Raw genomic sequence first — 14,625 nt, forward strand, 5'->3', positions numbered from 1 at the left:
TCCAAATCTGGTCATCACTGGCTAATGGTTCTACTTCACTCGCTCTCCTGTTTGTGACCCAGATTCTGGACTGGATTGAGGGGAAAGAGCGTAACATCCGTGCCCTGCTGTCCACCATGCATACTGTGCTGTGGGAGGGAGAGACGCGCTGGAAGCCTGTGGGCATGGCTGACCTGGTTACTCCAGACCAGGTCAAGAAGGTCTACCGCAAAGCAGTCCTGGTTGTCCACCCAGATAAGGTGAGACAGATAAAGACTGGAGGACTGGAAATGAGGGTCTTTATGCATGAAGGGCAAGAAAACAAGGCGTGTCTGTCCCTGCATCGAACAACTTCTCTTTTGTTAACGCTTGTGTTTTGTTTGTATTGCCTTCATTTCCTCAGTGTTTGGGGTCCCCGTAAATGTGTTAAAAGCAGTAAGAATAATTCAAATTTCTATCCAGTTTCTATCCGGTCAAATGTTCTTTTCTTTTCTTCTTCTCTTAATACTAAAATACGACATGTAGAGAAGTGTTGAAGTGGTAACCCCTCTCTTTGGCACAAAATGACCATAAAGCGGTGCTAGTGAGGGAAAATATTGAATGTTTTATATGTTATATACACTATACATTCCCTTTGTTTGCAAAATATCATTTTCAAAGAAGATTTGTTCGCCAACATGGTGACATTACTACAGTGGCCCTGAGAGCTCAATGCACTGCTGCCACGGAAAACACATGCAAATAACGCAACCCAAGCAAATTAAGAAATTTCACCAATTTGACAACGCATGCACAGCATGTAGAAAAAAAAGCATCAAACTGAGAAAAGACAGCCAAATACAGACACGCATAGACACAGTGTAAAATGTGTCCCTGAAGGATCAGTAATGCCGGTTAACAGTTGAACAGGAACTTTTTCACACATGAAATTAACAAAGCTAGTAATACAATGAATAAAACCAACCCAATCATCACCATAATAACAGGATAACTCAGTGATCCAAAAGTAGTTCTCAACCAGTCAAATAAAGAACTGCTGTCCTGGTGTACAGAGTTAGCAGTATCTCGAAGGTGATTTACTATATCACCAATCGTTGCATTATATTCAGGCACAAAGGTACAACATTCAGAACCAATAACAGCACAAGTTCCTCCCTGAGCTGCTAATAGAAAATCCAAAGCTGCTCTGTTTTGTAAAGCTAGGAGTCTAACAGAGGCGAGTTCACTCGATATCAGCATGAGAGCCTTACCAGTTTCATTAGCTATAACTTCTATTGCATGAGACAGATCGGCAATTTGATCTAACGCCGACATGACTCCGTAAAAAGGAAGAAGGGGACCAAGTGCATTCTTGAAAGGGGATTGATGATGAGTTCCAAAGACATCTGAAACTCCACGCCGTGCTCGTTTGAGAAGAGGTTTCTGAGGCAGGGAGTGAGCCACTCTCATAGCCGGGACGACATATGCTAAGCCACAGCGTCCTTTGTAGTCCACAGGAAGATATGGGTATGCCAGGTTCCCACATACCCAGTACATTCCTACAGGAGAGGAGATGGAGCAGCTAGCAGTGCGGTGAGCAAGAGCACTGAGGCGAGCCTGGCCTGCTGTCTCCAAACAGTGCTGAGGTGCAGAATCCACTGATTTAAAGTCAAAACTGGTTTGTTCTGGGTCCCATTTGAATGTACGAAGGCAGTCCGATTCTCCCACGGGGGTGTCGCCGTCATTCTGCAGACACCAAGGGAACGGCTGTGGAATCATCAGTATGGGAACAGGTTTGGGGGTTTTGAGACATCTGTAGCAGTTTGCATGTCCTCCAGAACAGTTAAGTGGTCTCATTTTGGACATTCGGGCACAATCAGGGTGAGAATAAGACTGAGACATGGGAATATGCATCAGGTGGCAGGTGTCACAGTCAGAAGCAGGTAAGGCCATTAGAGGTAAACCTTCTCCAGCTGTGAAGGGCATTAGGCCACAGACATAACAGCTGGAATTCGGGTGTATGTGGCTGGCTACCTGCCATGCCATTGTCAGAAAAATATTGATATCATCTACCACGTCTGGTGCTTTCCTGCCCTGTGGCGCTCCCATGGTCGACGCCACTAAGATCAGTGTCAGGAGGTGTGGGATCAGGGGCATTCTTGCAGTGGGAGCCATGGAGCGAAAATATCTGGCTCTGGATGTTCACAGTTGGAGTCCAGAGCAGTTTTGCAGATGTGTTTCTGTCATGCAGAGCGAGTCAGCGGCCTCTAGCAGAACATCAGCACCATCACCAGGAGTCTGGAAGGTTGTTCGCAGATGTGAAAAAGAATCCAGTGAACAGAGAATGACTCACAAAGGCACAGCAAGCTAGGTTGGCCTTACAAATGGCAAAGCAAGGGAAAGGCGAGCATAACAGCAGCTTGTAAAATGGCCTCACCTGTGGTTTCAGTCTTCAGGGCAGCCTTTTTCTTCTGACTGTCAGAGGATTCAGGTTATGGCTCTGAGATCTGTTGTGAGATCAGAAAGTGCAAGACTTCTCACCCCTTTATTCGCCCTCCCTTTTATCAGAGTGTAGGCACAGCCCAAAATCCAGGGGTGCATGATCAATCACAAGATCAATACCCACTGATTAAACATTACAATGTGGCAGCTTTCAATCATCAAAACAGGCAGACTGAGAGGCAACTTTATATCAGATGTGACTTGGCTGCATAATCCCAGAGAAACACCTTTGTTTAGGACAGCCGAAGGTAGATGAATAGAAATATAAGACATAAAAACGGTCTTCTCCTGATACACTGCAGTAGATGCACACAGAGGCATGCATGTACTTCCAGAAGGCCAATATTTAAACACACATAGATGTTGATTATTGTTAAGAGGAAATAAAGATCATCATCATTATTAGTAGCGTCACAATAAAAGCAACACATGAAATAGAAACACAATACAGAAGTAATAAAGGAATAGATTCAAGTGAATAAGAGTCACTTATCTGAGCTGAAGAGTCTGTCTGTAATTGACAAACTCCTTTTTTGTGTGTGTTTGTTTGTTTGGGAATCCATTTTCAGAGCTGCTGCTTGTTGTCTCTGAGCTGTTTGCTTTTGACCACAGTTCATTCGTCGCCTACCTTTTTTTTTCCAGCGCTTCCTCACCTGTGTGTGACTCAATGCATTGATAATATGCGTGTGTGTATATGATTTGTTTTTCCTTTTTTTTTTTAACTGCAGCCAAGTAAACGGACAGAAGCACATATTTCTTGATATTGCAGCTGTTGAAATGTAAACTTTATGCATCGTTCTGTCTTCCCTCACAGGCGACAGGACAGCCCTATGAACAATATGCCAAGATGATTTTCATGGAACTAAATGACGCCTGGTCAGAATTTGAAAGCCAAGGACAAAAACCCCTCTACTGAGTAAATAGCGAGAGGAAGTGAGCGAGGAGCGGCCGTCCCTGCTGATTCTCCCATCGAATTCTAAAAATCTGTCACCACCTCTGGTCTTCATACTACAGCTGCACCCGACAACATCTGCCTTCATACTCGTGCTTTGACCTGTACTTCTCTTCTCACCACACACACACACACATGCACACACACAACACAGAACATCCAGTTGATCTGCAAAGACGGCAAAAGACTACAGAACTCCAGTGCCCAGAAAACAACAACAGCAACTGAACTAATGACTCCCCGTAGCTCAAATGTACCTACCTACTGTATGTATGTGGTGCAACATTGTCCTTCTTGTCGAGTGTTCTTAGCCCTGAAGCAACCCACCAATCAAAGCAGACGTCACCGGGATGTCTGGAAAAACAGAGAAAGGCTTGATTCAGAGGATTCAGATCAAAAGAGAGCACGGAGACGATGGACGTGTAAGACAGATAAGAGAAAAACACATCAGGGAGTAAACTGAAAAGCATTTCACAGACTGCTCTAAATACAGCATTCAGAGCGCCAGAGGGTCTGTAAGGCACAAAAAGCATTTAACAGCGATCATGCTATTTACCCACAAACACTCTGTTGGGGAAGTAGATTTTGATATGTATGTAGTGTGAAAAGCGGACTCACGATGAGTTCTGTCATATCAAGTCCTGGATGTTTTTCACTGATAGAAGTGAAAGTGAACCGAAGCCAAACCTTTTCTTAGTCAAAAATAGGCTGTTTGGAGGTAACAATCTGTCTAAAAGTGTTATGAAAGTGCAAAGAGAATGAAAGCCAACTGCTAGGACTGCTTTAGACAGTAACTCTGATTACAGGTTGGCTTCATCTCCATTAGCCTTAGGATTTAGTCTGCTGAGGATAGCTGAACATGAAAAACTAAACTGAAGAAAGGCAGTGAGAACACAGGTTAGAAGGCTGCTACCATTGAAATTCCTGACTTCATGTCATTTATCATTGGTGTGTCTGGTGTAATTAAGCCTTGTGTGTTTCCATGATTGCAGGGAAGTGGTGATTGTATACTGTATTTTAGGATCAGCACATGTACAGTTCCATATATGAAGCACCTTGAGGCCTCGTGCGTACTCACTCGTACAGGAACGTGTATTTTTTCCACGGGAGCTCTGTGAAAGCACAAACTGACAACTTTCCTCGGTGCAGCTTTGAAGGGAAAGCCATTGTTATTTATTTATTAACTTCATTGTGTTGTTTCGTGTGTCCGACCTGGTGCATTTTGGTTTGAACAAACTGCACGTCATCAGCTAGTGTATGTAAATGATGTGTTCAGGGGTTTTGGGCCATTAACTCATCAACTGGCTGATGAGCTAGCACAACCAGGGAATCATTTGAAAGGCTACATCACAGTTTTTGTGTGTATAGCCTTTCACAGTCTGCAATATCTGTTTCTAACTCACTGAAATGGCACTTCATGTGCTTCAACACTGCAGTGCTGCACATCTGACATTTCTACTGACCCCATAGACGTGTTGTGGGTTGAGGTTGCGGATACCTTTTTTCTCATAAGATGATGTGAGAAGTGTAAGGCTGAAGAGTGAAGTAATGTGCTTTACAGCATCTCGCTGCTTCCTATCTCTAATTTCACTCAGATCCAGCATAAATCTGCTGTATATCTGCTGTCATTGCTTTTATCGAAACACTGATTTGCAGCGATTGCAACATGTTTTTTTAATCTATTCATAGAATTTGTTTACGTTTGTGAGACATTTCTGTCATACCGCTTTTATTTATAATGATCATGCAGCTATCTGTCTGGAAGACACTACTTCATATCAAGAGTGAGATAGCACACACGTGGCTCAAAGTCAGCCTTTTTTCAGGAGCTGTACATGTTGAAGGTGGTGTTTCTAATAGTCTGAATCCAGAACAGATGTTAATTCTCTCCATGTAATTTCACTGATATGCTGACTGATGCGATTGTTCCTCTGTATGATGGAAATTGACATTTTCTTCTTGTGTAAAAAGTATTTCATAGTCCTGGGATGAAGTCTGCAGGCAAAGACAAACATATGCAAGAACAAAATATATATTTACTTATTAGCAAGCGGAAACTGAAGGAGTTTGATGTTTCACTGGACACTAATATGATCCTATAACCTCCTCATCTTCCAGCTTTGTGTTTCTGACAGTTCTACTGTCACACCAGGAAGAGCTGTTTTATTCTGATGCGTTATCAGTTCAAAGATGTGTTTAAAGTCAATTTCAACACGTTTCACATGCTCATGAACTGCTTGAATTCTTAATATCATTACTGCTTTCATGCTCTCTCACTCTGGTTTGGAGTTTTAGATGAAGGATTAAATGATTTTTGCTGTCTTTAATCCTGGTTAACATCATGGTTTCTTCCCCTTTGTTGGACTTCATTATTGCCCAGTATTCCCACTTTTGTCATCTACACTGAAGACTGGATGCTGTGGAAAAAGAGTATGCCTACTATAAAGCGCTGTTTCTTCAGCTGGTTTGGGACCCAGAACGGATCACATCCCTGAACAAGACGCTGAACTCTGATCTAGAGGCTACTGCTTTCTTTGGTGACTTACCACACACAGGAGGTGTGTAGTGTGTGCTTCTCTATTTACACTGAGGACTTACATGTGAAATAATCTTCATTAGCTCCCTCGCCGACTGAATTCTCTATCTGCAATCTTGCGGCTATGTTACGAAGCTAACCTCTATATTGTAGTCAATGGATGTGTGTTGTTTGAAGTCGTGGTATGTATGGAAGTGATCAGATTTGGATACAGACTACTGTATGTTATGTGTTTGCCTGTCTGCTGTTCAAGTATTACTAAATTGTGTAAAAGTTCTGTTCATGTGCTCCTTTTCAGTTCTGTTTACCGTTACAGGATGTACATAATGATCAAGTGCAGTGCACAAAAATAAATAGTAAACAGAAAACAGGAGGGGTGGGCAGCATTCAGCAGGCTCTGGGTGTCTCTGTGCTTCTCATTTTGATCACTAGAGGGCAGCAGCATGTAACACATCAACCACAGTATTGTCTTAAATGAGGTGTGCGGTCTGCTCACGAGTGGATACTCAGTTCATTTACTGAAGTAAAAGTAGCAGTACAACAATCTAAAAACTACACCATTACAAGTAAAAGCCCTTCATATGAAAAAGTACAGAAGTATTATCACCAAAAAACATTAAAAGTATCAAAGTAAAAGTAGTTGACCCTGTGTAAAACTGGCCCTGTGACTTATATATTGTGTCATTATTAGATTGTTACTGACACAGCGATGCATCATTTTGCTAGTGCTGGAGCCAGTCTTACTTTATTCTGATGGATGTTTTAGGTGAGCTACTAACATCAAGCCCCTTTCATAGTGTCACAAGAGGGAGGGCGCATGAAGAAAAAGACAAACCCAAACACTGGATAATTTTGCTTCTTTAAGCCTCTCATCATTATTGAAATGACACCATCTGAGACGTTGAGAGAGGGAAATCCCACTTGGGTGGAAGTGCTAAAAACATCTGAAATGTGACAAAGGCCCCAGCCAGACACTACAATGCTGTCTTGCTTTGTTATTTCGGTGGTTTCAGGGGAGATGCAGCGTTTTAACACTGATGGTAATGAAACTAGATTCTAACTACATGCTGCTGTTCACTACATCAACACATCCTCTCATATGTGAGCAGTTATGGGGTTGATAAGTTTTCCCTTGGGGCTCAGAGCCGGGAAAAGCAGGACTGCAGTGTCAGTGTTTGACTATCCAGAAGGAAATTTGGGGTAATTGAACCCCCCCAACCCCCCCCCCCAATCAGTGATTCATTGTGAAATAAGGTTACCGCTGCACTCTTCAGTTTTTCCCTCCTCTAGCTCGCTCTGCTGACGCACAGGAAGATGTTTTATTTTTCATGGTATTTTACACCATTAGACCACAAGTCTCATCTAGACATCAAGATGGCACACACACACACACACACACACACACACACACACACACACACACACACACCATCACTTGTGACATTACATAGAATTGCATTCATTTCTTGTTGACTTACCTAAGACAAAGTTGTCAGACCCCCCACGCTGTGACTGGGCTTCCGGTGCTGAAATTTCACAAATGTAGAAAGAACAAGCACACAGTTTGAAATAAGCAGCCTGATCATCAGCGGGGACATGGATGTCCTTTGGGGACAAGTCAAAAGTAGTCAGGTACATAAACATGTTCATGGTTGCTACCTCAAAAGATTAAAAAGTGCAGCTGCTGCTAACTGCCACACTTAAGATAAAATGTCTAAGAGGATAATACCATTTATGAAAAACAGGGCACAGGGAGTTAGTTTTCAGATCCATTTTTTTTTCCATATTTTATGTTTCAGACTCATCTTAAATGGATTCAGTTCATTTTTTCCTCAAGCTATACACACACACACAAAATTTGGAGTTTTGTTGTTTAATTAAAACCACTGAAATATCAGATTTACATAAGTACACTTCATTTAGTTAACTGTTGTCAGCAGTGCTTCAACAAAACACCTAAAGCACCTTTCTTCTGCAAGTTTCTCCCATTCTTCTTGACAGATTCATTAAAGAGCAATCAGGCTGGATGGAGAGCGTCAGTGCACGGCCATTTTCAGATCCTCCAGGGATGACCTATTGGGTTCAGGTCTGGACTCTGAGCCACTCCAGGACTTTCACAGGGTTTTCACAAAGCCACTCCTGTATTTTCTTGCAGGTATGTTTTGGGCCTTTGTCTCATTGAAATGTAAACCTTCGCCCCGGCTTGAGAGCCTGAGCACTCTGGAAAAGGTTTTCACTGAGGATTGTTCTGTTTTATTGCATCCATCTCTCCCTCTAACCTGACTGGTCTCCCAGTTCCTGTCACACAAACACATCCCCACAGCATGATGCTGGCAATAATTGGGTGATGCACAGGGCCTGGTTTCCTCCACACCTTTGTGGAGTTTCAGTTCAGTGCTTGTATTGTAACACAGCTCTATGAACAATTCTCTCAACCTCATGGCTTGCTTTTCACTCTGACATACACCACCAACTGTGAGACCTTATACTGGCAGAGGTGTGCCTTTCCTAATTATGTCCAATGAATACAATTAGTCACAGGTGGACTCCAATCAAGTTGCAGAGGCAGCTTAAGGACTGTTGGTAGAGGTAGGATGCACCAGAGTGTCAAAGCAAAAAAAAAAAAAAAAAAAAAAAAAAAAAACACCCCCAAAAACCCATTCTTTGGTCTGTTATTGTGGAGTATTGTGTGTAGATTGATGAAAAAATGAATTGAATCCATTTTTAGGTGAGTCTGAAACAAAAAAATGCACCTGATTCTACCAATTTGTCCAAAGAAGCTGGATTGTGACGATCGCTGAACCTGCACACTGAGGGAAGCATTTGTGTTTGTTAGTCTTCTGATTATATTAGATAACATACAGTGAATGAGAAATTATTCTCATTTTGCACTACATGCTTTCATTTAGAATATCATACGTCCTAAAGGGTGTGAAACAAAGTTGATTTTCAATGCTTTGACATCAAGAGAGGAAGGTCTCCTTGCAGGGTTGATTAATTGACTTTTAAGCAAAGTTTTGCCATATTGAAGCCGAATTAAACCAAATCTTTCTCATGGCATGAATCTGTCACTTATCTGAGGAAAATCCTTATCAAGAAGCATCTTGAATTATCTTAAATTAAAATAAGGGGTCGGATTTAAAGCCGAGCTAAAGACTGACTTGCTGCAGCTACTGGAAGAGGCAGTGTATTTTGAATAAATTCAAGGATAGTGGGAACCTTGCGTTCAGAAAATGGCAGATGGTGTTTAACCAAGAGAACATTGCTTTTAAGCATCAGGGCTGCTGCCTGAGAAAATTTCTGAAGTCGTGGAGGTAGACACTGAATAAATAATGACTCGCTCTGTCAAGCACTACTGTCCATTTATCCATGAAAGCACTTAACCCCCAAGTGCTTCACTGGTCACCAGATAAAAGACCTGCTGTGACTGACTGTGTTAAACTGTGTTCCTGTGAAACCGAGCACGTCACCGAAACAGTTACAAGACTGCTTGGCTTACTTTAAGAATATAAAAACAAACACAAAGAGTTTTTAAAAAGAGTTGTTGTACGAGCACACTGTATTTTTGTTATTTTAAAGTCAGCTGACTGGCTGGGAAATACACGTCTCCAGAGATGCTGCTCCAGTCTGGGAACTCAGCAGGAACATAAATAAACATGTTTTCTCCAGTGAATGCTGGTCGTTAAAAGAAATACTTACATTTCTGGTTATTTGGTGTTGGATTCTTTCTCGGGTCTCTGCTGATGAGAATACACTTTGTTTAAAGGTGTTTTATCATACATCAATTAAAACTTTGACCTGATGATGGCACCACATGAAAAATAAGTGAACACCAAAATCATTAGGATTTCTTATGTGCGACATGAATGTGTGTTCCTAATGTAATCCTTCCAATAGCTGTCGAGATATTTCACTCAAAACCAAAAATGTTATCTCAGAGTGGTGCTGTTGGAAAAGTCAGGGAATCACCAACACCAGGAGGAGTCATCATCTCAGAGCAACGAGTGTCTGTACTAAATTTTGTGCCAGTCCATTAAGTAGATGTTGGATAAGTGGAAACTTTGACCTGCTGGAGGTAAAATCATAGGATCATCAAAGTCATTAGGGTTCACCTTATGGACGTCATAAATTTCCAACATTGCCACAGAGCTTCTCGTGGACGGCTTGATACAAAGGCACCAACACCGTGGGATAAACAAGAAAACAGCCTCATTTAAAGTCCATTGCTTTAAGTTATTGCTATCAAACATACTTCTCATTATGGTTATCAGGAGGCAGGAGTCCATACCATGTGTTTCAGAGTCCTCTCTGGCTTCCACATGCTGGAGCACCTCGGTGACATTGCATTTATGTGTCCATGACCTGCATTTCCTGGGGTTTCATAGCTCTGTAAAACTCTTGAAGATGAAAGCTTTTATTATGTTTTAAAAGATAATAGTTTTAATACTGCTGCAGAATAACCCACTGACAGTATATGTTTCCACACAATTGAATAGACTTCCTCTGCCATGCTTTAAACACATCTGTTACACTGTCAAGTGCTCTGATTTCGCAGCATAAACTACTATCTTAACTCTCCTCACTGCATGTAGTGACTTGACAGAAGGGAGCATTTTTCTACTGCTCTCTGTGATGCAATAATAGTTAAGGATACTGGTATTTGTGTGTGTGGGTGTGTGTGTGTGCATGTTTGTGCGTACTGAATAGGAATGTACGTCTTGCATGCCAAGACACAGATGCCGTTGGGTGTGCGGATTCACACAGGAAGCAGAAACAGAACATTTGATGTAGTTTCAAAGTTGTCTTTGCTGCTTCCTTCCTATAGAAGACAGACTGTGAGCTGATTTACTGAGCAGCACAGCACTAACATCCTTCAAAGTATTAAAAAATAAACATAATTCAAATTATCACAAAGCGGCAACTCCTCACACAGAAGCTCCTCATGAACAACATCAGACATTCTTGCAAAGCATTTCAACACCTCTGGAAGAACCTTTCAGGATGAGATGAGATGAGAGGACGGTGGTGGCAAAGGTGGGCACTGGAGTGACACAATACATGAAAGTCACGTCAACCAGGTGGGGTGTCTTTGTGTTGACTGACAGCAGCAATGGCGATACCTTGGCTCCATCAGGTGATGACCCACTGGTTTTTGTGAAGTGGATGGGCCCACGTGAGGTCACTGTTTGTTCGACAGTCCTCCAGGCATTCTGTGCAGAGGAGAGTCCAAACTCAGAATGAGGGCTGGACCGACAAATCCATTCCAAAACTAGCACACTAGACAGCTTCCTCTCTGCAGAGAGAAGCAGGAGCTACCCGTGAGCCACAGGGCCCTCCTGGAGGAGCTGACATGACATGAGTAGGAGCACGAGTGTGATGATTTTAGCTCAGAGGGTATGAACTTCCACAAAACAATGCTGTATTTCTGACAACAATGGTGGACTATGTGAAACATACCCATGTGAAGGATATTGATTAGTTTTAACAGTAACGTTTTGACATCTGAAAATAGTTGATGTTATTTGATTTTATAGCTCAATCAGTGGTAATTAAGCACTGAAGACTGAAGGCGTGTTAGGCACAACACATGCAAATCAGTTAAAGCTGTTTAGTGTTTTCAAACCACCTCAGGTGTCATGTAGGTCAACTTTGCAGTAGTCAGCAGAGTTTTGGTATCTTACTGGCAGTTTAAAAATAGTGCCCCCTCCCCTCCCAACCCCTTTGGCTCTGCCACTTTAATGAGCATGGGTTAAATGTAACTGCAGCTGTGATGGAAACTAACAATGGCACTACAATAATAACTTTTACAGGCATTTAAAAGCTGTTAATAATAGAATGGCTGTTGTTGGGGTTTGTTGCTACTTGCAATTTGCCATATTTCCTGCCACAAGATCAATGTATGTCTGATAGGCACTCTTTTTTTTTTAGCTCTGTTTTTGGTCTCCACCAGTTACTGAGGGAAATATGTGGCTCCACTATGTTCCCCAGTTAGTTAACTAGAACCACCTTGTTGTTGTTTGCCTCCACCATCCAGTCAAGCTGCGGTTTACATCCATGTCTGTCCAGACTCATATGTGCTGAAGACTTTGAAGGAATTTAAGAAAATGTATTAAGTGTATTTTTTGGTGAAATGGAAATGATCACCATATTGACATGTTTGATTCGAGTGAATGATTTCCAGTGACAAACATGCTGTCTTCACTGACAGAGGACTGATTGAGAGCTTCATTACATAGTGCAACGACAATCACCTGCAGCTCAATATGAGCAGAACCAATGAGCTTGTGGTCGACTACAATGAACTACAGACTACGACTACAGAAAATCTGTACAATCAGCACAGTTTGAAGGTGGACACCCAAGATTAGAGTAACCAACTCAGTATTTGACCAAATGTGAAACATGGTCACAGTCTCTCCTTCTGCCTCTGAGTTATGGTGTTGAATAATGACCAGAAAAGTGTTTTTGCAGAACGTTATGACGTCACAGTGAAGTTGACCTTTGACTTTTTGGTTATAAATGCCATCACTTCATCCTTTGAGACATTTGTGTGAAAAGTTGTCATAATTAACATATGAATTCTTGAGTTATGACCAAAAATGTGTTTTCACAGTGACCTTGACCATCCACCTTTGGTTATCTAATTTGCAGAAACCCCCTTCCAGGCATTCCTGTGATATCATGTTTACAAGAATTGCACGGGGGGACACGTACAGACATACGAACGCACAGATGGACAACCCGAAAACATACCTCTGACCACAGCTGCCACCGGCACAGAGGCATAACGAACAGGGTTTTATCCCAGAAAGTTTGCTTTGCCTGGTCAGGATCAATGCGGTCAAGGAAGGGGCTGCTGTAAATGGTGCAGCATTGCATCCCAAAGGCAGCTCTTGGCTACAGTGCGTCAGAGGAATTACGGGATCAAATATCCTTCGTCACATGCACAAACACACGGGCACACAGAAAACCCCTCTGTACCTCAACTAGAGGGGAAAATTTGAGGTGGTTACTGACAGAGGCTAGGCTTGTCACTAAGCTCTCAAGGGTTCTGTCAAATCCTTTTGTGCCCACAGCTTTGAATATACACATCAGTCCATGTACATGCACACGAAAATAGAAACGGCTCCTATCCAGTAGAGTCTAATCCCCATGTACACATACAGTGCATACACACCTGCAGATAGAGATTATTGCGAACACATGCATGCACATCCTGGCGTGTGTGCCGTGTTGTGGGTGATTGGTGTGTATTCTGACACCATGTATCCGAAATAGCCAGTCATGCCCAGAGACACACTGCTCCACATAAAGCTCTCAGTCTGTGGGACTTCAACATGTCAGTTCTTAGTCTGCTATTACAGGCGATCAGGATATCAGGAGGAAGGTGAACTTTATTCTCCATGTTGTACTTCTGAGGATCGGCTGGCGTGGCACAGCTGGTGAGTAATTCTTCTCAATATGACAACAATTCATAAGACATGGAACAAAAGCTTTGAGAGGAATGAGACCCTACGCAAGCTGCCCACAGTGACTCACACTGCAGTTGAGGATCAAAACATTGTTAGTTTGCTTACTGTTTTAACACTGAGTCAGTGGAGGCAATGGTGATAATAACTGTCAAACAGTACAAGCTCAACCGTGTGTTTCTCTTCAGTTTGTGTGTCTTCTGTCATTTTGAAACAGCAGTTTGCCTCCTACAGTCTTTCTATATGTCTCCCTTTCTCTGACGAATCACCCTGAACTCCTTGTTGTTGTGATTAAATGTCTATCGACTGCTTCCTCCATCTACATTGTTCCTCCACCTCTATATTTTTTGCTTTAAATGTTAATGCCTGTGCTGACAATATTGTATCGTTTCTTTTAGTCATAAAACTGGGGGGGGGTCTCAAGTTTTAGGATGTATTTAGTGCAGCTCAGCGTAAAGACTGGAAGCAGGGAAAACATGTAGCCTAGCTCTCTCCAAAGTTCAAAAATAGGTCTCCCAACAACTTTGAAGTCGACTACTTAACATTGTATCTTGTCTTGTCTAATCGGTTAGGACTGTAACTGTTCATGTATTCCTGCCTCATCGTCATGACACAGGGATCTACGCAGTATGTAGACTGATGCATGTAATGATGGACCACTTCACAAGTGCGAGTTCTGCCAGAAACTGTTAGCCTTACACTGTACGCAACATGTGCTGAGGTTAGCACAACTGGCAAATCAATCGCCGGAGCTTGAAGACCTGCTGCGTTCTTTAAATCAATTGTTTGAGAACAGTTTGGGCTTCTGGTAGTGGAGCGCTACCTGTGGATAACACAGGACTCAATGCAAATCTCACCGGAGCAGGCAATTTAAACCTTGCTGTGGGCGGTGAAATAATACGCTGGGATTTTTCAAAATGAAAGTTATACAAATTAGTAGCTGGTCTCTTGTTGACACTTAAACTACTGTCTAAATAAATGAAAAGGAGCTTATACTTATACATATTTTTTCTGCTGTACCTAACCAGTAACCTGTACCTAACCAGTAAACCATGACACCTAACTGAGGGTCTTAAAAATTTTGATTTTTACCTTTGCACAGAACCAGGTTAAGCTAGCCCCCTGCTGGCTCAGATGATCAGATAATAATCTGGTCCAGCCTTCTGTCTTCTGCCATACCTCAGTCGATATCAGAAATATTCTGTCTT

General features: G+C 42.2%; 1 protein-coding gene across 7 annotated transcripts in view; it reads left to right on the top strand.

Annotated features, from left to right (window-relative positions):
* dnajc6 (DnaJ (Hsp40) homolog, subfamily C, member 6) overlaps positions 1-6,334 on the top strand; it is a 40,842-nt gene extending 34,508 nt beyond the window's left edge. For all 7 annotated transcript variants that reach the window (XM_076724231.1, XM_076724230.1, XM_076724232.1 and 4 more), the window contains 2 exons: positions 63-239; positions 3,275-6,334. In XM_076724231.1, coding sequence (XP_076580346.1) covers positions 63-239; positions 3,275-3,376 — 279 coding nt within the window. In that variant the 3' untranslated portion in view covers positions 3,377-6,334. The remainder of the gene's footprint in view (positions 1-62; positions 240-3,274) is intronic.
* Positions 6,335-14,625: the final 8,291 nt, after the last annotated feature.

Source organism: Chaetodon auriga, chromosome 3 (genome assembly GCF_051107435.1).
Source record: "Chaetodon auriga isolate fChaAug3 chromosome 3, fChaAug3.hap1, whole genome shotgun sequence".
In the NCBI taxonomy this organism is placed as follows: Eukaryota; Metazoa; Chordata; class Actinopteri; order Chaetodontiformes; family Chaetodontidae; genus Chaetodon; species Chaetodon auriga.